The following is a 26,048-nucleotide window of genomic DNA, read 5'->3' on the forward strand; positions in this document are numbered from 1 at the left end:
CTTGTGACTCAGTATTGATGCAGTTCTTGTAGCGGTGAGATGGGATAATTAGCGTACCCTCTTCAGCCCACCATCTTATTACAGACCTGCTGACATGTTCCAGATATTCCCTCCCTATCACGCTCCGGGGTATCAGCTCAGGGGGAGCAGAGACAGCTGGCCGCCATTCCACTTCCCTCCTGGAATAGAGGCTGCGAGGATAACGAGCGGGAACGAGGGATGGAGAAGAAAAGAGATGAGGGATACGGAGACAGAAGGTGAAAAAATGAGCGGGGTGGAAAAGCGAGTGAATAGAGGATGGAGAGGAGGGTGATGGGGAATAAATTATAGATGGCTAATGGACGATATCTGGGGCTAGGATGAAATAAGGGAATAGAAGGCAAAAGAATGGAGGTGATAGAGATGGAGGGGGGACAATGGGCAGGATACAGTGATGGAGGGAAGAAGAGGAGGGGTGTAACAGCTGTAGGGGATTCATTAGTAAGCTGACGGCATATGTTTTGTGATCCTAACACCCACCTCTCTGTACCTGAGTGCAGCTATCGGAGCAGCGCCCCCTAATGTTTCATTAGGGAACAAGTCAAAAAGTTAACAGTGCAAAATTATTGATCTTGAATTAATTGTATTGCAACCTGGTATTACATGGGGCAGTTTATTGCCTTTTTTATATATACATGTGAGCATTATTATTATTATTGTACAGGAAAGAAGCTGTACTTGTTCATGGAGGTGCAGGATCTGCGCGGTCATACTTTACTACTTCCCTACCTCGTTTCCAGTCTGCCATAATTAAAGTGAACCTGTACGGAGTATAATATGTAGACTGCCATTGATGACCTGCTTCTGAAAATGCCAGTTGCTTGGCAGCCTGCTTGGAACACCCACTTCTCCAGACTGACACTCGCCCATCAAGGTAGTTTGATATTTGCATAACTCCAGAAGCAATTGAGTACTGTCCATGATAGTTTTTTTTATTTGCACTAACATACAATTTTTCAGAAGAAGCTTCTGGGGTGTACCACCGTCTCCAAGGTCCCAGCAGTACTAATACATAACGTTTTAGCAGAATGTTAAAGTTCATAACTCCAAAAATCAGCCCACTGCTTGCTTCAGGACTGAGGGCTCTTGAAAGAAGTACTGAGGCAGGGCACTAGGATGTTTTAAATAGCCAATTAATGACCGCCCTATAGCAGATTTACCGATACGGGGCAGCCGATTCGTGTAGGATCCCATACAGCATCTCACAAAAGTAAGTACACCCCTCACATTTTTGTAAATATTTTATGATATCTTTTCATGTGACAACACTGACGAAATGACACTTTGCTACAATGTAAAGTAGTGAGTGTACAGCTTGTATAACAGTGTAAATTTGCTGTCCCCTCAAAAAAACTCAACACACAGCCATTAATGTCTAAACCGCTGGCAACAAAAGTGAGTACACCCCTAAGTGAAAATGTCCAAATAGGCCCAGAGTGGCAATATTTTGTGTGGCCACCATTATTTTCCAGCACTGCCTTAACCCTCTTGGGAATGGAGTTCACAAGAGCTTAACAGGTTGCCACTGGGGTCCTCTTCCACTCCTCCATGATGGCATCACGGAGCTGGTGGATGTTAGAGACCTTGTGCTCCTCCACCTTCCGTTTGAGGATGCCCCACAGATGCTCAAAAGCGTTTAGGTCTGGAGACATGCTTGGTCAGTCCATCACCTTTACCATCAGCTTCTTTAGCAAGGCAGTGGTCGTCTTGGAGGTGTGTTTGGGGTCGGTATCATGTTGGAATACTGCCCCGCAGCCCAGTCTCTGAAGAGAGGGGATCATGCTCTGCTTCAGTATGTCACAGTACATTTTGGCATTCATGGTTCCCTCAATGAACTGTAACTCCCCAGTGACGGCAGCACTTATGCAGCCCCAGACCATGACACTCCCACCACCATGCTTGACTGTAGGTAAGACACACTTGTCTTTGTACTCCTCACCTGGTTTCCCCCACAAACGATTGACACCATCTGAACCAAATAAGTTGATCTTTGTCTCATCAGAACACAGGACATGGTTCCAGTAATCCTTGTCCTTAGCCTGCTTCTTTTCAGCAAACTGTTTGCAGGCTTTCTTGTGCATCATCTTTAGAAGAGGCTTCCTTCTTGGACGACAGCCATGCAGAACAATTTGATGCAGTGTGCGGCGTATGGTCTGAGCACTGACAGGCTGACTCCCCACCCCTTCAACCTCTGTAGCAATACTGGCAGCACTCAATGTGTACTCAACTTCTTTGGTTGACCATGGTGAGGCCTGTTCTGAGTGGAACCTGTCCTGTTAAATCACTGTATGGTCTTGGCCACCGTGCTTCAGCTCAGTTTCAAGGTCTTGGCAATCTTCTTATAGCCTAGGCCAACTTTATGTAGAGCAACAATTCTTTTTTTCAGATCCTCAGAGAGTTCTTTGCCATGTTGAACGTCCAGTGACCAGTATGAAAGAGTGAGAGCGATAACACCAAATTTAACACACCTGCTCCCCATTCACACCTGAGACCTTGTAACAGTAACGAGTCACAAGACACCAGGGAGGGAAAAATGGCTAATTGGGCCCAATTTGGACATTTTCATTGAGGGGTGTACTCACTTTTGTTGCCAGCGGTTTAGACATTAATGGCTGTGGGTTGAGTTATTTTGAGGGGACAGCAAATTTACACTGTTATACAAGCTGTACAATCACTACTTTACATTGTAGCAAAGTGTAATTTCTTCAGTGTTGTCACATGAGAAGGTATAATAAAATATTTACAAAAATGTGAGGGGTGTACTCACTTTTGTGAGATACTGTATATATATAAACGTGATTCTGGACTTCCGCACGTGCACCGCAGGCACGCCGCTTCTTCTGTGATTAGTCACAGCAGAAGGAAATCAGCGGGTGCCAGCCAATGGATGTTCGCCGGCACCTGCCGATCATCGAGAAGACACACAGAACGGGGAGCTCTAACTATGTAAACAAGGCAGAGCTCTGTTCTGACGGGGGGGGGGGGGGGATTATAGGTTTTCCTTCTCTGCAAAGGGAAAGAAAATCCATCACTTCCCTTAGTAAAAGCACCTCACATAGTACACAAAAACACTGGTTAGGCACACATTTAACCCTTTGATCACACTAGATGTTTATCCCCTTCCCGCCAGTGTCATTAGTACAGTAACAGTGCATATTTTTATTTTTAGTAATGATCACTGTATTAGTGTCACTGGTTCCCACAAACTCTCAAAAGTATCAGTTAGTGACAGATTGTCCACTGCAATATTGTAGTCCTGCTGTATGTCGCTGATCACCGTCATTACTAGTTTAAAAATAAATAAAAATTCCAGTACATATCCCATAGTTTGTAGACTGTATAACTTTTGTGCAAACCAATCAATATAAATTTCTTGGGATTTTTATTTTATTTTTTTACCAAAAAAATGTAGCAGAATACATATTGACCTAAATTGATAAGGAAATTAGATATTTTTTTTAACTGGATGTGTTTTATAGCAGAAAGTAAAATATATTGTTTTAAAAAAAAAAAAAAAAAAAAACATAGTGGTGATCAAAAGACCAACAAAAGAAAGCTTTGTAAAAAAATTACATCACTTTGTTTTGGCTACAACGTTGCATGAGCATGCAATTTTCAGTGCCATATCGCAAAAAATGGCCTGGTCATGTGAATCGAATCTCTTTTGCCATAATACTTCTAGCCAGCTTTTTTTTATATTTTAGGTTTAAAGCTGAACTCCAGGACTTCAGCCAATGTGTAAAATGCAGCGCTGGGTAATAAACGAATGCAAGTATAAAAACTGTGATTATACAAAGATGTATTCTAAATAATCCAAAAACAAAACAAAACATCATAATAGTCCATATGTGTTAATATGATCAATCCATGAGCAACAAAACGTTTATCAAACGCAAAAACAGTTCATGGGTGAAATAATCCAACAAAAGAAGTGTTCACAAATGAAATCCAAATGATAAATATCCACCACTAGTGCAGCCCGTCACCTAGGAATAAGCAATGGAGGCCTACCAAAACGTCAGCGACCACCCTTGTTCAGGAGGGTCACATAAGGCTTAGTAGAGCAGCAGGCTTGCTGTTGAAATACCACCGACTGTCCTCACAGGTAACCGACCAACGTCTGTGGAAAGTGGATTCAAAGGCGCTTCTGTCAGGAGACGATCACTGTGCATCAATGGACTTTTCCTTCCACCGGAGGGATGTGGTCATCCAATGGATTTCCGCAAAAAGTTAGAAAGGAGAAAAAAAGACTTGAATAGTGCAGAGATACGTTTGACTAATTTATTCAAAAAAGATACCAACAGGTTCACAATACATAAAAGCGTTCCTTGCAAAGATAAAAAGGCTCTGCTAAACTCGAAAAAATTATTTGCGTACGCACACTGCGTGTATGAGCAACGTCCCTACGGCCGTTTCGTCACAGCTAACGTCATCAGGGGTTTGATACACATTTTGTTGCTCATGGATTGATCATATTAACACATGTGGACTATTATTTTTTTTTTTTGATTATTTAGAATACATCTTTGTATAATCACGTTTTTTATGCTTGCATTATTTATTACCCAGCGCTGCACTTTTTGTCTATTTATATTTCTTTGTGCCCTATATCGGGGGGTTATAGAGCTTAGCTGCAGGGTATCCTTCACGGTTTATTTATTCATTTATTTATGTATTGTTTATTCCACACCTAGCGCAATTCTTTTCTATTTTAATCTGTAAAATGCTCTGAAGTAGAGTTAGAACTATACTTACCTTCACTTCAGTGCTGCTGTGTCCCGGAGTTCTCGAGCGGCCGCTGTCATCTTCAGGTGGATGGCTTCCGGGTACCAATCTCCAGCTGATTTAATTGGCTGTGTTCAGTCATCCCAGCATTGCCAAAATTGAATGAAGCTCAGTGTACAGCAGCAGACAGGCAAGTAACAAGCTTTAATGAAGAAGAGACATTGGAGAGTGCACAATCAAGCTCACCTCTAGATAGAAGAAGGATTTGTAGTCCTACCCTTCATGCTGGGATTTGTAGTCCCACCCTTCATGCTGGGATTTGTAGTCCCACCCTTCATGCTGCGATTTGTAGTCCCACCCTTCATGCTGCGATTTGTAGTCCCACCCTTCATGCTGGGATTTGTAGTCCCACCCTTCATGCTGCGATTTGTAGTCCCACCCTTAATGCTGCGATTTGTAGTCCCACCCTTCATGCTGGGATTTGTAGTCCCACCCTTCATGCTGGGATTTGTAGTCCCACCCTTCATGCTGAGATTTGTAGTCCCACCCTTCATGCTGGGATTTGTAGTCCCACCCTTCATGCTGGGATTTGTAGTCCCACCCTTCATGCTGAGATTTGTAGTCCCACCCTTCATGCTGGGATTTGTAGTCCCACCCTTCATGCTGAGATTTGTAGTCCCACCCTTCATGCTGGGATTTGTAGTCCCACCCTTCATGCTGGGATTTGTAGTCCCACCCTTCATGCTGGGATTTGTAGTCCTACCCTTCATGCTGGGATTCGTAGTCCCACCCTTCATGCTGAGATTTGTAGCCCCACCCTTCATGCTGGGATTTGTAGTCCCACCCTTCATGCTGGGATTTGTAGTCCCACCTTTCATGCTGAGATTTGTAGTCCCACCCTTCATGCTGGGATTTGTAGTCTCAGTCCCACCCTTCATACTGGGATTTGTAGTCCCACCCTTCATACTGGGATTTGTAGTCTCAGTCCCACCCTTCATACTGGGATTTTTAGTCCCACCCTTCATACTGGGATTTGTAGTCCCACCCTTCATGCTGGGATTTGTAGTCTCAGTCCCACCCTTTAATCTGGGATTTGTAGTCCCACCCTTCATACTGGGATTTGTAGTCCCACCCTTCATGCTGCGATTTTTAGTCCCACCCTTCATGCTGAGATTTGTAGTCCCATCCTTCATGCTGGGATTTGTAGTCCCATCCTTCATGCTAGGATTTGTAGTCCCACCCTTCATGCTGGGAGTTGTAGTCCCACCCTTCATACTGGGATTTTTAGTCCCACCCTTCATGCTGCGATTTGTAGTCCCACCCTTCATGCTGGGATTTGTAGTCCCACCCTTCATGCTGCGATTTGTAGTCCCACCCTTCATGCTGAGATTTGTAGTCCCACCCTTCATGCTGGGATTTGTAGTCCCACCCTTCATGCTGGGATTTGTAGTGCCATCCTTTATGCTGGGATTTGTAGTCCCACCCTTCATGCTGGGATTTGTAGTCCCACCCTTCATTCTGAGATTTGTAGTCCCACCCTTCATGCTGGGATTTGTAGTCCCACCCTTCATGCTGGGATTTGTAGTCCTACCCTTCATGCTGGGATTCGTAGTCCCACCCTTCATGCTGAGATTTGTAGCCCCACCCTTCATGCTGGGATTTGTAGTCCCACCCTTCATGCTGGGATTTGTAGTCCCACCTTTCATGCTGAGATTTGTAGTCCCACCCTTCATGCTGGGATTTGTAGTCTCAGTCCCACCCTTCATACTGGGATTTGTAGTCCCACCCTTCATACTGGGATTTGTAGTCTCAGTCCCACCCTTCATACTGGGATTTTTAGTCCCACCCTTCATACTGGGATTTGTAGTCTCGGTCCCACCCTTCATACTGGGATTTGTAGTCCCACCCTTCATGCTGGGATTTGTAGTCTCAGTCCCACCCTTTAATCTGGGATTTGTAGTCCCACCCTTCATACTGGGATTTGTAGTCCCACCCTTCATGCTGCGATTTTTAGTCCCACCCTTCATGCTGAGATTTGTAGTCCCATCCTTCATGCTGGGATTTGTAGTCCCATCCTTCATGCTAGGATTTGTAGTCCCACCCTTCATGCTGGGAGTTGTAGTCCCACCCTCCATACTGGGATTTTTAGTCCCACCCTTCATGCTGCGATTTGTAGTCCCACCCTTCATGCTGGGATTTGTAGTCCCACCCTTCATGCTGCGATTTGTAGTCCCACCCTTCATGCTGGGATTTGTAGTCCCACCCTTCATGCTGGGATTTGTAGTGCCATCCTTTATGCTGGGACTTGTAGTCCCACCCTTCATGCTGGGATTTGTAGTCCCACCCTTTATGCTGGGATTTGTAGTCCTACCCTTCATGCTGGGATTCGTAGTCCCACCCTTCATGCTGGGATTTGTAGTCCCACCCTTCATGCTGGGATTTGTAGTCCTACCCTTCATGCTGCGATTTGTAGTCCCACCCTTCATGCTGCGATTTGTAGTCCCACCCTTCATGCTGGGATTTGTAGTCCCACCCTTCATGCTGGGATTTGTAGTCCCACCCTTCATGCTGAGATTTGTAGTCCCACCTTTCATGCTGAGATTTGTAGTCCCACCCTTCATGCTGGGATTTGTAGTCTCAGTCCCACCCTTCATACTGGGATTTGTAGTCCCACCCTTCATACTGGGATTTGTAGTCTCAGTCCCACCCTTCATACTGGGATTTGTAGTCCCACCCTTCATACTGGGATTTGTAGTCTCGGTCCCACCCTTCATACTGGGATTTGTAGTCCCACCCTTCATGCTGGGATTTGTAGTCTCAGTCCCACCCTTTATACTGGGATTTGTAGTCCCACCCTTCATACTGGGATTTGTTGTCCCACCCTTCATACTGGGATTTGTTGTCCCACCCTTCATGCTGCGATTTTTAGTCCCACCCTTCATGCTGGGATATGTAGACCCAACCTTCATGCTGGGATTTGTAGTCCCACCCTTCATGCTGCGATTTTTAGTCCCACCCTTCATGCTGAGATTTGTAGTCCCATCCTTCATGCTAGGATTTGTAGTCCCACCCTTCATGCTGGGAGTTGTAGTCCCACCCTTCATACTGGGATTTTTAGTCCCATCCTTCATGGTGGGAATGGTAGTCCCACCCTTCATGCTGCGATTTGTAGTCCCACCCTTCATGCTGGGATTTGTAGTCCCACCCTTCATGCTGCGATTTTTAGTCCCACCCTTCATGCTGGGATTTGTAGTCCCATCCTTCATGCTAGGATTTGTAGTCCCACCCTTCATGCTGGGAGTTGTAGTCCCACCCTTCATACTGGGATTTTTAGTCCCATCCTTCATGGTGGGAATGGTAGTCCCACCCTTCATGCTGCGATTTGTAGTCCCACCCTTCATGCTGGGATTTGTAGTCCCACCCTTCATGCTGGGATTTGTAGTCCCACCCTTCATGCTGAGATTTGTAGTCCCACCCTTCATGCTGGGATTTGTAGTGCCATCCTTTATGCTGGGACTTGTAGTCCCACCCTTCATGCTGGGATTTGTAGTCCCACCCTTTATGCTGGGATTTGTAGTCCTACCCTTCATGCTGGGATTTGTAGTCCTACCCTTCATGCTGAGACTTGTAGTCCCACCCTTCATGCTGGGATTTGTAGTCCCACCCTTCATGCTGGGCTTTGTAGTCCCACCCTTCATGCTGGGATTTTTAGTCCCATCCTTCATGCTGGGATTTGTAGTCCCACCCTTCATGCTGAGATTTGTAGTCCCACCCTTCATGCTGGGATTTGTAGTCTCAGTCCCACCCTTAATACTGGGATTTGTAGTCCCACCCTTCATACTGGGATTTGTAGTCTCAGTCCCACCCTTCATACTGGGATTTGTATTCCCACCCTTCATGCTGCGATTTTTAATCCCACCCTTCATGCTGGGATATGTAGACCCAACCTTCATGCTGGGATTTGTAGTCCCACCCTTCATGCTGCGATTTGTAGTCCCACCCTTCATGCTGCGATTTTTAGTCCCACCCTTCATGCTGGGATTTGTAGTCCCATCCTTCATGCTGGGATTTGTAGTCCCATCCTTCATGCTGGGATTTGTAGTCCCATCCTTCATGCTGGGATTTGTAGTCCCACCCTTCATGCTGGGAGTTGTAGTCCCACCCTTCATACTGGGATTTTTAGTCCCATCCTTCATGGTGGGAGTGGTAGTCCCATCCTTCATGCTGCGATTTGTAGTCCCACCCTCTACCCTTCATGCTGGGATATGTAGACCCAACCTTCATGCTGGGATTTGTAGTCCCACCCTTCATGCTGAGATTTGTAGTCCCATCCTTCATGCTGGGATTTGTAGTCCCATCCTTCATGCTGGGATTTGTAGTCCCACCCTTCATGCTGGGAGTTGTAGTCCCACCCTTCATACTGGGATTTTTAGTCCCATCCTTCATGGTGGGAGTGGTAGTCCCACCCTTCATGCTGCGATTTGTAGTCCCACCCTTCATGCTGGGATTTGTAGTCCCACCCTTCATGCTGCGATTTGTAGTCCCACCCTTCATACTGGGATTTGTAGTCCCACCCTTCATGCTGGGATTTGTAGTCCCACCCTTCATGCTGCGATTTGTAGTCCCACCCTTCATGCTGGGATTTGTAGTCCCACCCTTCATGCTGCGATTTGTAGTCCCACCCTTCATACTGGGATTTGTAGTCTCAGTCCCCCCCCTTCATACTGGGATTTGTAGTCCCACCCTTCATGTTGCGATTTTTAATCCCACCCTTCATGCTGGGATATGTAGACCCAACCTTCATGCTGGGATTTGTAGTCCCATCCTTCATGCTGCGATTTTTAGTCCCACCCTTCATGCTGAGATTTGTAGTCCCACCCTTCATGCTGGGAGTTGTAGTCCCACCCTTCATACTGGGATTTTTAGTCCCATCCTTCATGCTGGGATATGTAGACCCAACCTTCATGCTGGGATTTGTAGTCCCACCCTTCATACTGCGATTTTTAGTCCCACCCTTCATGCTGAGATTTGTAGTCCCACCCTTCATGCTGGGAGTTGTAGTCCCACCCTTCATACTGGGATTTTTAGTCCCATCCTTCATGGTGGGAGTGGTAGTCCCACCCTTCATGCTGCGATTTGTAGTCCCACCCTTCATGCTGGGATTTGTAGTCCCACCCTTCATGCTGCGATTTTTAGTCCCACCCTTCATGCTGAGATTTGTAGTCCCACCCTTCATGCTGGGATTTGTAGTCCCATCCTTCATGCTGGGATTTGTAGTCCCACCCTTCATGCTGGGATTTGTAGTGCCATCCTTTATGCTGGGACTTGTAGTCCCACCCTTCATGCTGGGATTTGTAGTCCCACCCTTCATGCTGGGATTTGTAGTCCCACCCTTCATGCTGGGATTTGTAGTGCCATCCTTTATGCTGGGACTTGTAGTCCCACCCTTCATGCTGGGATTTATAGTCCCACCCTTCATACTGGGATTTGTAGTCCCACCCTTCATGCTGGGATTTGTAGTCCCACCCTTCATGCTGGGATTTGTAGTGCTATCATTTATGCTGGGATTTGTAGTCCCACCCTTCATGCTGGTATTTGTAGTGCCATCCTTTATGCTGGGACTTGTAGTCCCACCCTTCATGCTGGGATGTATAGTCCCACCCTTCATGCTGGGATTTGTAGTCCCACCCTTCATGCTGGGATTTGTAGTGCCATCATTTATGCTGAGATTTGTAGTCCCACCCTTCATGCTGGGATTTCTAGTCCCTCCCTTCATGCTGCGATTTTCAGTCCCACTCTCCATAAAGCAGTGCTAATAGGCACCACAGGGCATGGACTATATCAGCTGCCTATCATCATACAGGACTTTGCACCACATCACAGCTCAGCAAGAAAACTAATATTGACTCAAACAGGCTTCCATCTGCCAGAAATCTCCTAGCGAATGTAACCAAGCCGTTGAAAGCGCCGCATTGGCCCAAAATCAGACGGGAGGCGCGGCCTGAAAGCTGATTGGAGGGCAGGTGAGTGGGAGGCATTGGCTTTGCCTCTGTACCAGGAAGTCGCTGTCAGTAGCTGAGCCGTTCTCTGGGTCTGTTGGTGTGGAGGAGAAAGGTACAGGGGGCGGGGCATGTGACGTCATGTATTTATACTCATGGCTCGTGTGTGTTCTGGTGCTTGTAGTTCCACTGATACCCCACTTCCTCATTCACAGGAGCTGTGTCTGTGAATGACCTGTGTGGGCTCTGGGCGTGTACATGGATTGGTCACTATTATCTATATATATATAAGACTCGTTACATAATTGTTTTATTATTAGATTAGTGAGAGTATGCCCAGCCATTGGGTGAATTTCTTCAGTTGACCTGGTGGTGTGAATGTGTAAACAGTGTACAGAGGTCAGCAGTGTGGGGGTGTGAGGTGAGTAGTGGTGTGCATGGTGCAACACCGTGTGCTACAACACATTGGGGTTGATTTACTAAAGGAAAATAGACTGTACACTTTTCAAAGTGCAGTTGCTCCAGAGCTTAGTAAATGAGGAAAAGCTCTGCTGACTTCCATCATCCAATCATATGCAAGCAAAAATGCAGTTTTTTTTTAATTTCCTTGCGTGTGATTGGTTATTCTTTGCAAAGTGAAGCTTTACCTCGTTTACTAAGCTCTGGAGCAACTGCACTTGCAGAGGGCAATTGTACTTTGCAAAGTGCACAGTCTATTTGCCTTTAGTAAATGAACCCCATTGTGTGCAATGAGATTGGGGGCGGGGAGAGCTACACAGGCGCAGTAGTGGTCAGCGGAGACTTACTAGGATGAGGGACGGTCAGTGGGGAGGTGTGCAAATGTAGATCGCTGGAGAAGTATATGGGAGCAATCACTGGAGAGGTACACGGCTGTGGCAGTGGCTGCCAGTGGAGGGGGTACGAGGGTATACTAGCGATCGGTGGAGGGGTATGAGGGTGTACTAGCGATCGGTGGAGGGGTACGAGGGCGCAGTAGCGATCGGTGGAGGGGTACGAGGGCGCAGTAGCGATCGGTGGAGGGGTACGAGGGCGCAGTAGCGATCGGTGGAGGGGTACGAGGGCGCAGTAGCGATCGGTGGAGGGGTACGAGGGCGCAGTAGCGGTTGATGGAGAGGTAGGGGCTTCCAGTAGTGGTTGGTGGAGAGGTATGTGGATGCAGTAGCGATTGGTGGAGAGGTATGTGGGTGCAGTAGCGATTGGTGGAGAGGTGGGCAGGCGCAGTAGCGGTTGGTGGAGAAGTAGGGGGTTGATGGAGAGGTAGGTGGGCGCAGTAGCTGTTGGTGGAGAGGCAACCCACAATGTAAATAAGAAGCAATACTGAGTCTTGGAAGATGGGAGAGGACATGGTCAAGGCCAACTTTAAGGCCCCTTTCACACTGACGTCCCGTTCAGGCCCGCCTGTCAGTTTTTCAGGCGGACCTGAACGGGTGCTCCATAGAGCTCTATGGAGCGTCGGATGTCAGCGGTGACATGTCCGCTGACATCCGACCCGCTCCGATCCGAAAAATTGTGACGGAGGAAAAAGCTATTTTTCCATCCGTCTGCGGATCAGATCGGGTGACGACGGGCACTGCGGTCCGTCGTCATCCGATCTCCCATAGGGGAGAGCGGCGCTGTGACAGGTCTGTCCCTGCACAGTGTGCAGAGACGGACCTGTCATCTCCCTGCTCAGCGGGGATCGACGGAGTGATCCCCGCTGAGCAAACGGATATCCACGGGGCGGATCAGAACTGATCCGCCCCGTGTGAAAGGACCCTTATAGGACACCCAGGCAGCTATATCTCTGGATTGTAAAATCTTTCTGAATGTGATTTCCAGTGACACTTCCTTCTGTTGCTATGTGCCAGGTTTATATTCTAGCGTTGTAGGCATTGTTCAGTTCAGGATTCATCTGGCCTTGCTCTAGAATATTCAGCTTTTCTTTATCACGGTTCATATTTAAATTGAAGTGAACTTCTACTGTGAAGATAACACAACATAGATCTGTGATCTGTCCCCGTGTGACCAGGTTATACATGGTCCGGTATACACCCACTGTTTATAATATGTACAGTATGTCATTATTTTGTCATAGTAAAGTCATTTAGATTTAATGAGACTTTCATTTACTATACTTAGAGGTAATACATAACTAATGCAGCATCGTGGATTTCTGTACACCGCTCCTCGGGTTCAAAAACCTAAGCAAGGTCTATGACCTGCTGATTGTTGTAGATGCAGAACTTTCTCCTGTGTTCTTTTTTCCTTTTGGGTTACAGAACAGTGACAAGATGACTCTGGGGTCCCAGAACAATGTCACCCTGTCAACTTGGATCCTAGAACAATGGTGCAATGACATTTGGGATCACAGAACAAAACTACACCGATACTCGGGGTCCCAGGACCAAGACCTAATCCCACTTTGCTGATTTGCACTCCATATTTTGTACAATTCTGTTATATTTTGCAATAGCCCATACAAAATTCACATTACTAGACTGCTGAATTGAACAGCACCACAAATGTCCGTGTGTTTATTAACTACGCTGTTCTTATCTGTTGGTGAGGATTCTGTATAATGACTCAGCAATATCTGACAGTGATCCCCAAGTAATAATACTATACTCTAAAACAGGAGTTGGGTTACTATAATAAGATATTACAGGGGTAATAAGACACTTAGGAGTTGGGTTACTATAATAAGATATTACAGGGGTAATAAGACTCAGGAGCCGGGTTACTGTAATAAGTTATTACAGGAGTCATAAGACACTCAGGAGCTGGGGTACTGTAAATTGATATTACAGGGGTAATAAGACACTCAGGAGCTGGGGTACTGTAATAAGATATTACAGGGGGGTAATAAGACACTCAGGAGCTGGGGTACTGTATTAAGACATTACAGGGGGGTAATAAGACACTCGGGAGCTGGGGTACTGTAATGATCAGAATGTGATTGTGTTTCCTCAGGATGGTGACAGAGGGAGAGCCGGGAAGCCTGGTGAAGGTGATCTATCTTCTGGTGCTTTCGGCATCATGGGGTATGCAGTTCTGGACAACTTTTGTAGCAGGTGAGATTCTCTTACTGTCTTTTGATTATTCCCTCTCTCCCCTTTTCAGTATAGGATCTGATACACATTTTGTCTCTTGCAGGGTTCGTGTTGATCAGAGGGGTGGCCCGGCACACATTTGGTCTGGTACAGAGTAAGCTGTTCCCATTTTATAACCACATGGTCATGTGTTTTTCCTTTCTTAATCTGGCTGTGTATGCCATGTACCATCCCCGGGAACTACTGTCACCCAGTGAGAGTGTTCAGGTGAGATTTGTATCTATCCTTTACTTGTCTCATTCATCAATTTAATCCGCACTTCTCTTCTGCCTTCTATCTTGTGCATCTCAATGTCCTAAACAGTCAGTCCTCCCAAAACTGGTGTTTCCTTTTTCTTGATGGATCTTTGAGATTTTAAACTGAACTCCAGTCAAACCCATTACATTTTCCCCATACATCTCACCCCCATACATTGCTTGGCCCCACAAATATTTTATTTTACCTGTTTTTATTAGACAGATATGCTTACCTTTTGACATCATCGTAAGGCTTGCAGATCTTCATACTTCTGCAGAGGCCAGGAGGAGGGGTTAAGGTTGTTACTGTTTTGTGGTTTATGGGTGTTGACAGGGGATCAGAGAACTTCCCAGTCATTGCTGAAGTGTGATGATATCATCACTTCTAGGGCCATTGGAGGGACCGGTCACCCTTCTGCACATAGAGCAGGCAAAGAAGTCTGGTCCCCTAAACAGGAAATGCTGAAGAAATAGCTACTGAATGGTGACTTTGGGAGAAGATACTACAACAATGCATAATAAAATCTTTTATGCGAGGATACAGGGTAACAAGATAAAAAAACATACCCGCAGAAAACCGTTTTTGCCTAAGGCAGGGTTCACACAGCTTCGGGGTGACTGCGCTCCAAATTGCAGAAGGGTCCTGTGTGTCTTTGCATCCGTTTTCAGGTGCGAATTCAGGCTTAAAACTCGGACCTGATTTGCACCTGAAACGGTGAAGAGGGACGCACCGGACCCTCTGCTGTGACTCATGGCCTCAGCAAGTGTGAACCCCCCCATTAAAGCCCAACTCCAGGCAGATAAAATAATTATAAATTGCAGTGGGGCTGCGCCCTCGCTGCAAGGTTAATAGGTTAATAGCTAGTTTTCTCCAGACGAGAGGAGAAACTCTTTCACTTGATCCTCCACTCTCCTGGCAGATGGCGCTACCCCTTGATCCGGCAGCGGAGTGTCCCTCAGCATCCTCACATCCAGAGCAGGGCTATGGATCCCACGCTGGTCTTGGTAATGTCAGGACCCTAGACCTCTAGAGTGCAGAAGCTATGGGGAGGAGTAGAGGATAGGGTAAGTATATCTCTTTAATGTCTTCTATGTCTTAGGGACTCCAGTGCCAACATCTGTGTGCTTGAGTTCCTGAATCTGCTCACGTGGTCATTCTGAACCTTGCCCACCCTCCCTGGAAAGGGGGGAGGATTGTGAATAGCTCTATGTGTGCAGGAACACCCAGAACGCCAAGGTGGAAGGGAACAGGTTCAAAAACTGTATATAATGGTTAAAGCCAAAATTGACCCCCATCCTTAAGTCCCCTTTCACTCGGAACGGATCCATAATGATCCGCCCTGTGATGATCCGCTTGTTCAGCGGGGATCGCTCCGTTTATCCCCGCTGAGCCGGCGGATGACAGGGCAGTCCCTGCACACTGTGCAGGGACCGCCCTGTCAGCTTTCCTCTATGGGGGATTTTCCTCCGTCTGCAGAATCAGACCATTGCGGAGACGGGCGATATCGGGAGTCTGCGGATGTTCATCCGCAGATACCCGCTATCCCATAGGAATGCATGTATGTCTGTATTTCATCTGCAAACGGATGGATGAAATACGGACATACTGTCCGCATGTGTGAAAGGGGCCTAAAGTGGAACTAAACTGCATCTGAGCACCACAAATTGAAAACACTGTTTCATTCATTTTTAATATTCAAAGCAAATTCCCCCATCCATCCATGTCTCCATGCTTTATTTAGTTGATGGCTCGCTTTGAAAAACATGCTAACATTTCTAACTGTGGTAAGGGTAAATGATGTGTGTACAGTGCCTTGAAAAAGTATTTATACCCCTTGATATTTTCCACATTTTGTCATGTTACAACTAAAAACACAAATGTGTTTTATGTTTTATGACCAACACAAAATGGCACATAATTGTGAATTGGAAGGAAAAATAATATTATAAATGGTTTTCATTTTTTTTTTTTTTTTACAAATTAAATATGTGAAAAGTGTGGCGTGCATTTGTATTCAGCCCCCTTTACTCTGATACCCCTACCTAAAATCTAGTGGAACCCATTGCCTTCAGAACTCACCTAATTAGTAAATGGTCCACCTGTACATCATTTAATCTCCATATAAATATAGCTGTTCTGTGAAGCCCTCATGGGTTTGTTAGAGAACCTCAGTGAACAAACAGCGTCATGAAGGCCAAGGAACACACAAGGTCAGGGGTAAAGTTGTGGAGAAGTTTAAAGCAGGGTTAGGTTATAAAAATAAATATATCACAAGCTTTGAACATCTCACAGAGCACTGTTCAATCCATCATCCGAAAATGGAAAGAGTATCTCACAACTGCAAACCTACCAAGACATGGCCGTCCACCTAAACTGACAGGCCGGGCAAGGAGAGCATTAATCAGAGAAGCAGCCAAGAGGCCCATGGTAACTCTGGAGGAGCTGCAGAGATCCACAGCTCAGGTGGGAAAATCTGTCCACAGGACAACTATTAGTTGTGCTCTCCACAAATCTGCCCTTTATGGAAGAGTGGCAAGAAGAAAGCCATTGTTGAAAGAAAGCCAAAAGAGGTCCCGTTTGCAGTTTGTGAAAAGCCATGTGGGGGACACAACAAACATGTGGAAAAAGGTTCTCTGATTAGATGAGACCAAAATTTAACTTTTTGGCCTAAAAGCAAAACGCTATGTGTGGTGGAAAACTAACTCTGCACATCACCCTGAACACACCATCCCCACCGTGAAACATGGTGGTGGCAGCATCATGTTTGCGGATGCTTTTCTTCTGCAGGGACAGAGAAGCTGGTCAGAGTTGATGGGAAGATGGATGGAGCCAAATACAGGACAATCTTCGATCTTCAATCAATAGATTCTGCAAAAGACTTGCGGAGGTTCACCTTCCAGCAGGACAAAGACCCTAAACATACTGCCAGAGCTACATTGGAATGGTTTAGATTAGGGGTGCCCAACTACATGTGGCCCTCGGAGCCCTCTGATGTGGCCCGCGACCTCCTGCTCTAGGATGGCGGGTGGCAAGCCCAGATTGCAGGTTGCCCACCTGCCATGCCAGAGCATCAGTGTTGTGAATGAAGCCAGTGGTAGAGAAAGCAAGCAGCATGCGGAGCAGAGCCGCATAAGCCGATGCTTCCTGTATAGCACCGGCTCCTGTCATAGGTGGAGTGATACCAAATGCACTCGGCCTGGGATAGGAAGTTTATTACTAAAATCACAGTGTATATATGGACATATCTGTTCTGCAGTGGTTACTGGGCTGATTTCAAACTGATCCACAGGTGTAGTGCAGTGCACCTACAGCTTACTTGCACTGAGCCATACCATAGACTTCTGGTTTACCTGTGGGTTTGGTGCACTTTCAGAAAGTGCATCACACCTGCAGGATATAATAGAATTCTATGGCAAAGTACAGCTAACCTGCAGGAAAGCCAGAGGTGCATTGCACTGCATCCACGGTGTGGGTAGACCACAGACCATCAGTGTAAAAGTAGTCTTGGGCCCCTTTAACATGACCTGTCTTACCCAATCGGACCCTCCATTCACCTCTATGGGGCGGCAGATGTAAACAGACTCATGTCCATTTACACCTGCCTATTTCCAATCCAATCTGCTAAAAAAAACAAGTGGATCTGTCCCTTTCCATTTGATCAGATGAGAGGGCCAATAGAATAGAGAGGGCTGTGTCTGTGTCTGCTTTGCATACGCAGAGTGGACATGGACCTGTCACCTGCTCATTGTGGCCCATGACTGGTTACTAAGTCGCTTAAGTGTCCCTCTCTCTTCAAAAGGTTGGGCACCTCTGGTTTAGATCAAAGCATATTTATGTGTTAGAATGGCCCAGTCAAAGTCCAGACCTAAATCCAATTGAAAATCTATGGCAAGACTTGAAAATTGCTGTTCAGACGCTCTCCATCCAATCTGACAGAGCTTGAGCTATTTTGCACAGAAGAATGGACAAAAACGTCACTCTATAGATGTGCAAAGCTGGTAGAGACATCCCCAAAAAATACTTGCAGCTGTAATTGCAGCGAAATGCGGTTCTACAAAGTATTGACTCAGGGGGGCTGAATACAAATGCACCCCACACTTTCCACATATTTATTTGTAAAGTATTTAGAAAACCATTTATCATTTTCCTTCCACTTCACAATTATGTGCCACTTTGTGTTGGTCTATCGCATACAATCCCAATAAAATACATTTTACGTTTTTGGTTGTAACATGACAAAATGTGGAAAATGTCAAGGGGTATGAATACTTTTTCAAGGCACTGTAGCATTTACTTCCTGAAATCCATCTGCTCTTAGCTCAGGCATGCAGGAGGGTGGGCTTAGCTGAGAAACAGTGTTATAAAATAGTGTTCTTTAGCAAGGAATTTGCATTCCACATTAGTAATTATGCTACCAAAATTAGAGTGTGCTGTAAATTACCTCCAGCATTGCTCCTGGTTTTTTTCTTCCTGGAGGCTGCTTTTTTCCTGAAGCCCAGAGCCCCTGAGAAGCAGATCTTTAGGCTATCAGCAAATCACCCTTTTAATGGCTCTGATTTTCGTAATAATGCCAAAAATTGAGAGTGAAAGTGCATTACTGGACTTAAAACAGTACGGGCACTTATGTTTTATATAGCTATTCCTGAAAAAGGGGCCAGCCTGAAGTTATCTATCAGGACTTACTTTTCTGACTAAAATTCCACTTTAATAGATGTGCACTCACCGAGAATGTAGTAATTTCTCTGTAATTACTTTACTTTACATCCAAAATCTATGATTTGTCAGTGTGGAGGATTGAAGCTTTCAGCAGTTCTGAAATTTCTTGAATAGGAATGGAGGAAAGGGAGGATTCCAGAAGCTGGACCCTTACTAGTGGTCCCGGTTCACTCCTGAAAGTGGAGAAACTGTATACATTTAATGGTAAAGGGAAAGAGGTTATGGAAGTTTTAATAAAAAGAAAACAGATAAAGATGAGATTGATAGAGACTCAGATAAAATAATTGAGATATAAGATTGAACCCCTGAAGGAGTCGGCTGAATTTATCAAATTTGACTACCAATAATAGCACCATATCCCGTACTTCTCCCAATAGAGGTGGTCAGAATACAGGGGATAGAAGTGTGGGATTTAAAGCCCAGAATGAATGTACATCACAACAGCAGGTTTATTCATATCAAGGGTCAATCCCTTTCGGTAGGAATGATGGGGATTCATGGGGAACAGGGTGGTCATGCAGCTCCACCCTACAATAAGAGACCTAATCATCCCTATCAGTATTACCATAATCCTTTCCTGCAGGGCTATGCTCCCAATAGGGGCCCCTGGAATAGAGGTCATCAAGGAAGCAACTACCAAATGAGACGGAATCCCCATGGGGGTGCTCCCTATTATAGGGGAAAACATGAGGGGGGACAGTACCAACAAGGGTACCCGAATAGAACTCCCCAACGGGGTGCCCCCCCTCCTTTTAGGAGCCCCCGCACAATGATTATCATTCCTATGGGGGGACCCCCTCCTCACAGAGGTCCCTCGCAGGGTGACTATCCATATTATTCACCATGACCTCAAAGACCCTGACCGAATGGACCCCCACAGGATGTCTATGAAGTTGCGACCCACAATAGATATCAGCCACTCTATGGGTTTTTTAGCAGCAAAGAAATACATTTGGGCAAACAACAATAATTAAAGTTTTTTTTTTTTTCTTTATTAAAGTTATGGTATCAAAAAAAGAGGTATAATGCATTAATGCAAAGAAGTTCTAAAATGCAATTCTGGTCCTAACATAAAAACACCTGTCTGGTCAACATTGCAGAAAGACACATGTGTACATTCATTTTACATATAAGAACAAACAATTTAATGAGCATTTCACGTGATATCCCTACGCGTTTTGACCTATGTATGTAGTGGTCTGCTTCAGGCAAATCTACTCTATGCGATAAAGAAAAAGTTAAAATTGCATTATCACTAGTTACATCATTTTTTATACATCATCATTTTATTTTTATTTTAACAAAGATGTGTGTATTTACCAATTCTCGACGAGAGAACTATATTTCCAGTTAAACGAATTGCCATTCTTCTAAAAACATCTCCAGCCCGGGCGTAGGGATATCATGTGAAATGCTCATTAAATAGTTTGTTCTTATATGTAAAATGAATTTACACGTGTGTATTTCTGCAATGTTGACCAGACAGGTGTTTTTATGTTAGGATCAGAATTGCCTTTTTTGATACCATAACTTTAATAAAGAAAAAGCAAAAAAAAATGTTTTAAATTATTGTTGTTTGCCCAAATGTATTTCTTTGCTGCTAAAAAAAACCCCTCAATGGTACATATATTGTTGTTCCTCTCTAGGGGGCTTTGTTCTTGTGTGTTCTCACCATCCTGTATTTAGTGAGGTTTTTTTTTTTTTTGCTTGTAATTGGCAACATTACTGGTGATCTGCGGCTTCATTAACATGGCCATGGTTGTAGTTTATTATTCAGGTAGACTTACAACAAAATTGTGCATATCACGGCTTCACCTTAATAGCCGCCAACACAGTATATATTTCAGCAGTCTCCACCATCCAATCCGATCCCCCTGAGGAAGACACGTGATTAGCCCTGTGTCTTCACACGTAGGGGAGGGGCCAGGACGGTGGAGGAGACAGTTACATGCTTGTTTGAGTAAGCTGCTGATACACACAAGCTTGTAAGCCATTTGGAGAGGATTTTTTTTATACTGAATGTCTTCTATAGTTTTGGTGCGCTGGAAGCACCTGTGAAATGTGAGGACCCCAGATGTTTTTTGCCTACAATAAATTTGTAATCAAACGATAATGCACTATCCAGCCTCTTTCTTACTTTAAATTGGGGATAACCTCTCTGGACTTACCCATGGGATCCTACAAAGCCCAGAAGTGGTTCAGCTGCTTGTGTAGACCAAACTTGATTGTGCGGTCACACTATATTTGAGGTGAGCACAATCACACGGAAAAGGGGGGAGGGGGGGATGCGGAGAACATGTGTGAAGACACTCTCTCTCTTTTTTACCTAGATCATCATCACAAGAGTAATTTTATGGGACATTATTATATTGATATATTTTTCAACTTCTACTTTTTTCTTAGTGAAATTGTTGAAAATTGAGAGGAAAAAAGTTTCTTGGACACTGATATATATATATATATATAATGATATTTTCTTACTAATGAATGTTTTTCACTGTGAACTTGCTTGAAACAATAGTTTTTGATTTATTTGTATTGATAATTTTTTTTATTTTTTCTTGCAACTTGAATGTTATTTTTCAGGGCATCATCCTTACATTTGTAAGGTTATTATCACATAGCGCTGCATTTTCTTTATTTATATGGAGAAACTGTAATGTTTGTGATTCATTTTATTAATTTTGTCTATTTATATTTAGCCTATGAAGTTGATAAACTTGCATTTTACTTCATTTTGAATTATGTGGTCAAATCTTTATTGTATAAATAAATGCATATAGAGTGCCAACATGATAGTTTGCTGAGGGTGTGTGTGTGTGTGTGTGTGTGTGTGTGTGTGTGTGTGATCTTCTACTGTTGAGGTATTGCAGGGGTCTCTTTTTAAACAAAGGCCCAGTTTACTGTTTTTCTAGCTTTAGTGGGGCCAAACTATTGCCAGTGTGAGGAGAAAATGTCCCAGAATCAGTGGGAGTAAATATTGCTGCATCATTGGTTTTAACAGGAGGAATAGAGCCCCATTGTTAATTTTAGCATGAGTAATCGCACCCCATGGTTGGTATCAATGGGAGGAAAAGTCTCCCATGGTTGGTATCAATGGGAGGAATAGTGCCCTATGGTTGGCATCAATGGGAGGAATAGCGCCCCATTGTTAGTATCAATGGCAGGAATAGCGCCCCATGGTTGGTATCAATGGCAGGAATAGTTCCCAATGGTTAGTATCAATGGGAGGAATAGTGCCCCATGGTTGGTATCAATGGGAGGAATAGTGCCCCATGGTTGGTATCAATGGGAGGAATAGTGCCCCAAGGTTGGTAGCAATGGCAGGAATAGTGCCCATTGACAGTGTCAGTGGAAAAAAATAGTGTCCTATTATTGGTCTTGGAAGAAGAAATAGTGCCCCATCAATGGTGTAAGTGGGAGGAAGAGTGCCCCGTCATTGGTGTCAGTTGGAGGAATAGTGTCCAATGGCCAGATAGAGTCAAGCAAAGGGCCACAGTTTGGAAACCACTGAAGCATTGCATCTACATGAATAAAAATATGATTTAACTTTTTTTATTACTGCATAAAAAATAAAAATCTAAACTAGAGATGTATCCTTTAATATACACCTCCCCTTTGATCTTACTGTCTTTTTCTATATCTCTTTTGGCCTGGTCTTTCTCAGACTCCCTCTCTTACCTTCTTTTTATTTTTTTACTTCCCCTTACAGATTGCCCTCTTCTTTATATCACTGATCGTGTCTGCACTGAACGCCCGCTGGTTTTCACCCTCAACGTCCAAGGTCATGTTCAAGATGCATGCCATTGAGCGAGAGCACGGCCTGGGTCAAGGCATAGGGTTGAGTGCCAATCGAGAAGGCTACAAGCTCCTGCAGGAGAAGGATCCCAAATACCAGGCTCTGCGGAAATCTTTCCTGCGCTACCATGGCATTTCCTCTCTCTGTAACCTGGTGTCCTTATTGTGTAATGGAGCCAATCTCGTGTTCACTGCCCTCCTGATGCCCACTTTGTAGAACATCACTGGGGGGGGGGTCTGCATTTTACAGGAAAGGATCATTCCACTCATGACAAGTATTGTATTTATGGGTAGATGCTGGTGGGATCACACATGGATAGAATGAGGACGGGTTAGTATTTCTGTCAACTTTTTATTGCTTCTTGTATCCCTGTATGGACGAGTTTTCCTCTCTTCCTGCACATTGGAGGGGTGTCACACAGAACAGGAAGTCAAAGATAGTTGTACTACTTCCTTTCTATTTGATGAGCGTCATACAAAACACTATTAAAATTAGAGCGTGCAAAGTCTGGTGTAGCTTTGCATAGAAACCAGTCGGCTTCCAGGTTTTCTGTCAAAAGCTTAATTGAACAACCTGAAGTCTAAGTGTTACTAAACCCACAACAGAAAACCTGTCTGTATATGCAGAATGGCATGTTTGTTCTACTCACTGTGGAACTTAAGGGGTTAATCCTCTGCATTGTGTAAAAAAGGCTCTTTGATCCTGTATGGACAGATCCTCCCCCTTCCTGCAGGAGGGTCCCTCTTGGCAGGGCCAGATGAGACACAGTGAGGGTAATACTGCTGCACATGCTCAGTTTGGTCTCTATTGCTGGAGAGAACATTTCCTTGTTGATCAGAGCTAGCCAGGTCACATGATATTGGCATCACACATGTGGGCGTGATCCTAAATGACAGCCCAGTCCCTCCCTCCTCCATGCCCAGTAACTAAAAAAAATGCAGTGGGTGGGATGTCCCATCTTAAATTGATGGATGATCCGCCTCCCATAACAGCACGAGCACACAGGCTATAGTGGAAATCTCCTCCTACCTGAACACTCAGCACTTGGGCAGACCGTGCAGTTTATCACGTGACTGTGGTATACAGATCAAAATTAATTATCGGTGAATATCTCTGTAGGGTGCCACATCCAAATAGTTAACCCAAAAGAAGAAATTTTCCTTAACTGGACCCTAAAGGCACAGAAATGACACGATGAGTAAAAAAGTATAAATTTTATCAATAGCGTAATTAGTTCATAAGATACAGAATAAAAAAAGGAGGGGCGGAATGTGAACAATAATGCATAGAAATTATGACGGTCACCACAGCGATTGACAGCATTATCAATGGTTTACCCAGCGCGTTTCGGAGTTTTCAAAATCTCCTTCTTCAGAGTACATGAGGGTCAATCATTTGTATGTTTTCTGAAACTGTTATATGCATAACATTCCAACAAAGTAAGTCTGTATCTTATGAACTAATTACGCTATTGATAAAATTTATACTTTTTTACTCATCGTGTCATTTCTGTGCCTTTAAAGTGGTGTTCCACACACCAAAAAACAAATTCCTAAAAAAAAATAAAAAAAATTGTGGATTTTTTTTTAACTCGCCTCTAAATGCCTGTTGCTAGGGGGTCCCTCGTAGTCTGCCTCCTTCAGTGCCTGGGCTCCTGACGTCACTTCCCCTCAGTGCAGGAAATGCTCAGCTCCGCCCCCTCCCTCCTGTCAGTCATCTGGGACACGTGACAGGTCCCAGATGACTGCGCGGCCAATCATGGCACGCGGCTCCGCTCACGCATGCGCAGTGAGTGCCCAGCTGTGAAGCCACAGCTGGGCGCCCACAGTTGCAATGCCGGCATCACTGAGAGGAGGGGGGACGAGCAGGGCTTCGATCCCCCGCATCGCTGGACCCTGGGACAGGTAAGTGTCCGATTATTAAAAGTCAGCAGCTGCAGTATTTGTAGCTGCTGACTTTTTTAATTTGTTTTATTTTTTCAGGGAAACTCCTCTTTAAAGTCCAGTTAGGGGATATTTCTTCTTTTTGGTGGTATACAGACAAGCCAAAAAACATATATATTGGCGGTATTTTAATGTAAAAAGAAGTGGGCACTGTGAGGGGGGGGGGGTTTAGTAACACTTTAAAAGCTGATTGGCTAGCGGCACAGCTGCACCAGATTTTGCACGCTCCAATTTTATTAAATCTACGCCACATTGAAGGAAACTCTCCCTACTACTCTTCTTTATAATGTGTCAGACAGAACAGGAAGTGAGGGAAAATGTCTTTACTTCCATTTATTTGATGGTTGTCAGACAGAACAGGAATGAGGTAAAATCTACCCAATGGGGACATAGGAGGCTTGAGGAACCTTAGAAGCTCTATGAGAATTGTATTCCTGTCTCCTTTCACCTCCCTGTCTAGGTGACGCTCAAAGTGAAGTCACACAACAGGAAGAGCAGAGAATTCCCCTCTGTGGGGACACAACCAGCATATACATACAATCTGTCAGAATATCTAAAACATCCAACTTGTATACAAAGCATCAACATAAAAAAAGTTTTAAGTGCAGTTAAGCTTAAGTAGTAGTTAAGCTAAGACCATAAGCATCCACCATAAGTGAAATATAACTTTGTGTGGACTTTAAATTAAAGGGACCCGTTCATTGTGCCGAGAGGATCATACAATCACTTTTTTTCTGCTTATTTTTTTTTTGGGGGGGGGGGGGGGGATTTTTAGTTCATTTATTGTAAAGAAACTTTAATCATTCTGCCTTGGAATTTTTGTAATGAGATTAAAATCTATGATTTCTATAAAAGAGCATTGGACTGGCGTTCTTTTCACAGGGGATGTTCATTCTTATGTTCAAACCTATATTAAGTCTAAATGCTAAAGTTCTATTCCAGCTATGATTTGTATATTACCCATATCCCTTTTGTGTGGTGTTATGAAACCCCTGCATGCAGGCTGCAATTTCTAAGCAGGCTTACAGTGGGATTGTCTTTACACTCTTCTGTAATGAGTAAGAAGACAGAGTGACCAACTGGCCTGAATTCCAGTCTGTGCCACCCTCTTACTTTTTCTGCCTGTTTCTTGAATAGTTCAGGTTTGTTCAACCCTTTACTGACCCAGAGTCATCAATATCTACCCTGTTTCCGCGAAAATAAGACCTATCGTGATTGTCGGTGATTGCTGCAATATAAGCCCTACCCCTAAATAAGCCCTAGTTAGGTCTTATTTTCAGGGTAGGGCTTATTTTCGGGGAAACAGGGTAGGGCTTATTTGGGTGGTAGGGCTTATATTGCAGCAATCACCGACAGTCACGCTAGGTCTTATTTTCGGGGAAACAGGGTAGATGCCCAGGCCTAATTCAGCAGAGCCAGCATACATTGGTTAGTTTGACAATAACTGGTGTTTATTAGACATGTGCAGTTTGTTTCCTTT

General features: G+C 44.6%; 2 protein-coding genes across 5 annotated transcripts in view; one reads left to right on the forward strand and one right to left on the reverse strand.

The window, feature by feature from the left end:
- The window catches only part of PLPPR2 (phospholipid phosphatase related 2), a 45,827-nt gene extending 40,886 nt beyond the window's left edge, over positions 1–4,941 (reverse strand). For 2 of the 3 annotated variants that reach the window (XM_077470376.1, XM_077470378.1), the window contains exon 1: positions 87–222. In XM_077470376.1, the coding sequence (XP_077326502.1) occupies positions 87–96 (10 nt within the window). In that variant the 5' untranslated portion in view covers positions 97–222. Of the gene's footprint in view, positions 1–86; positions 223–4,794 lie in introns of those variants that run through there. The other variant, XM_077470377.1, reaches the window with a different exon arrangement.
- TMEM205 (transmembrane protein 205) lies at positions 205–25,422 on the forward strand. 2 transcript variants are annotated; one of them, XM_077470381.1, is made up of 4 exons: positions 205–257; positions 13,734–13,834; positions 13,917–14,080; positions 22,539–25,422. In XM_077470381.1, the coding sequence occupies exons 1-4, from the start codon at positions 220–222 to the stop codon at positions 22,839–22,841; spliced, it is 606 nt and encodes a 201-aa protein (XP_077326507.1). In that variant the 5' UTR covers positions 205–219; the 3' UTR covers positions 22,842–25,422. The 2 variants fall into 2 exon arrangements, with proteins under 2 accessions (XP_077326507.1, XP_077326506.1); XM_077470380.1 differs by lacking the exon at positions 205–257 and adding an exon at positions 10,782–10,878.
- Positions 25,423–26,048: the final 626 nt, after the last annotated feature.

This window comes from Lithobates pipiens, unplaced genomic scaffold (assembly GCF_037356315.1).
Source record: "Lithobates pipiens isolate NorthernLeopardFrog02 unplaced genomic scaffold, aLitPip1_a1.2 Scaffold_8, whole genome shotgun sequence".
In the NCBI taxonomy this organism is placed as follows: domain Eukaryota; kingdom Metazoa; phylum Chordata; class Amphibia; order Anura; family Ranidae; genus Lithobates; species Lithobates pipiens.

Coding starts and splice junctions, on each gene's coding strand:
- TMEM205 (XM_077470381.1), top strand. CDS start 220: ATGGAGAAGAAAAGAGATGAGGGATACGGAGACAGAAG. Junction 13,835..13,916: donor CTGGACAACTTTTGTAGCAG/GTGAGATTCTCT, acceptor TGTCTCTTGCAG/GGTTCGTGTTGATCAGAGGG. Junction 14,081..22,538: donor CACCCAGTGAGAGTGTTCAG/GTGAGATTTGTA, acceptor TTCCCCTTACAG/ATTGCCCTCTTCTTTATATC.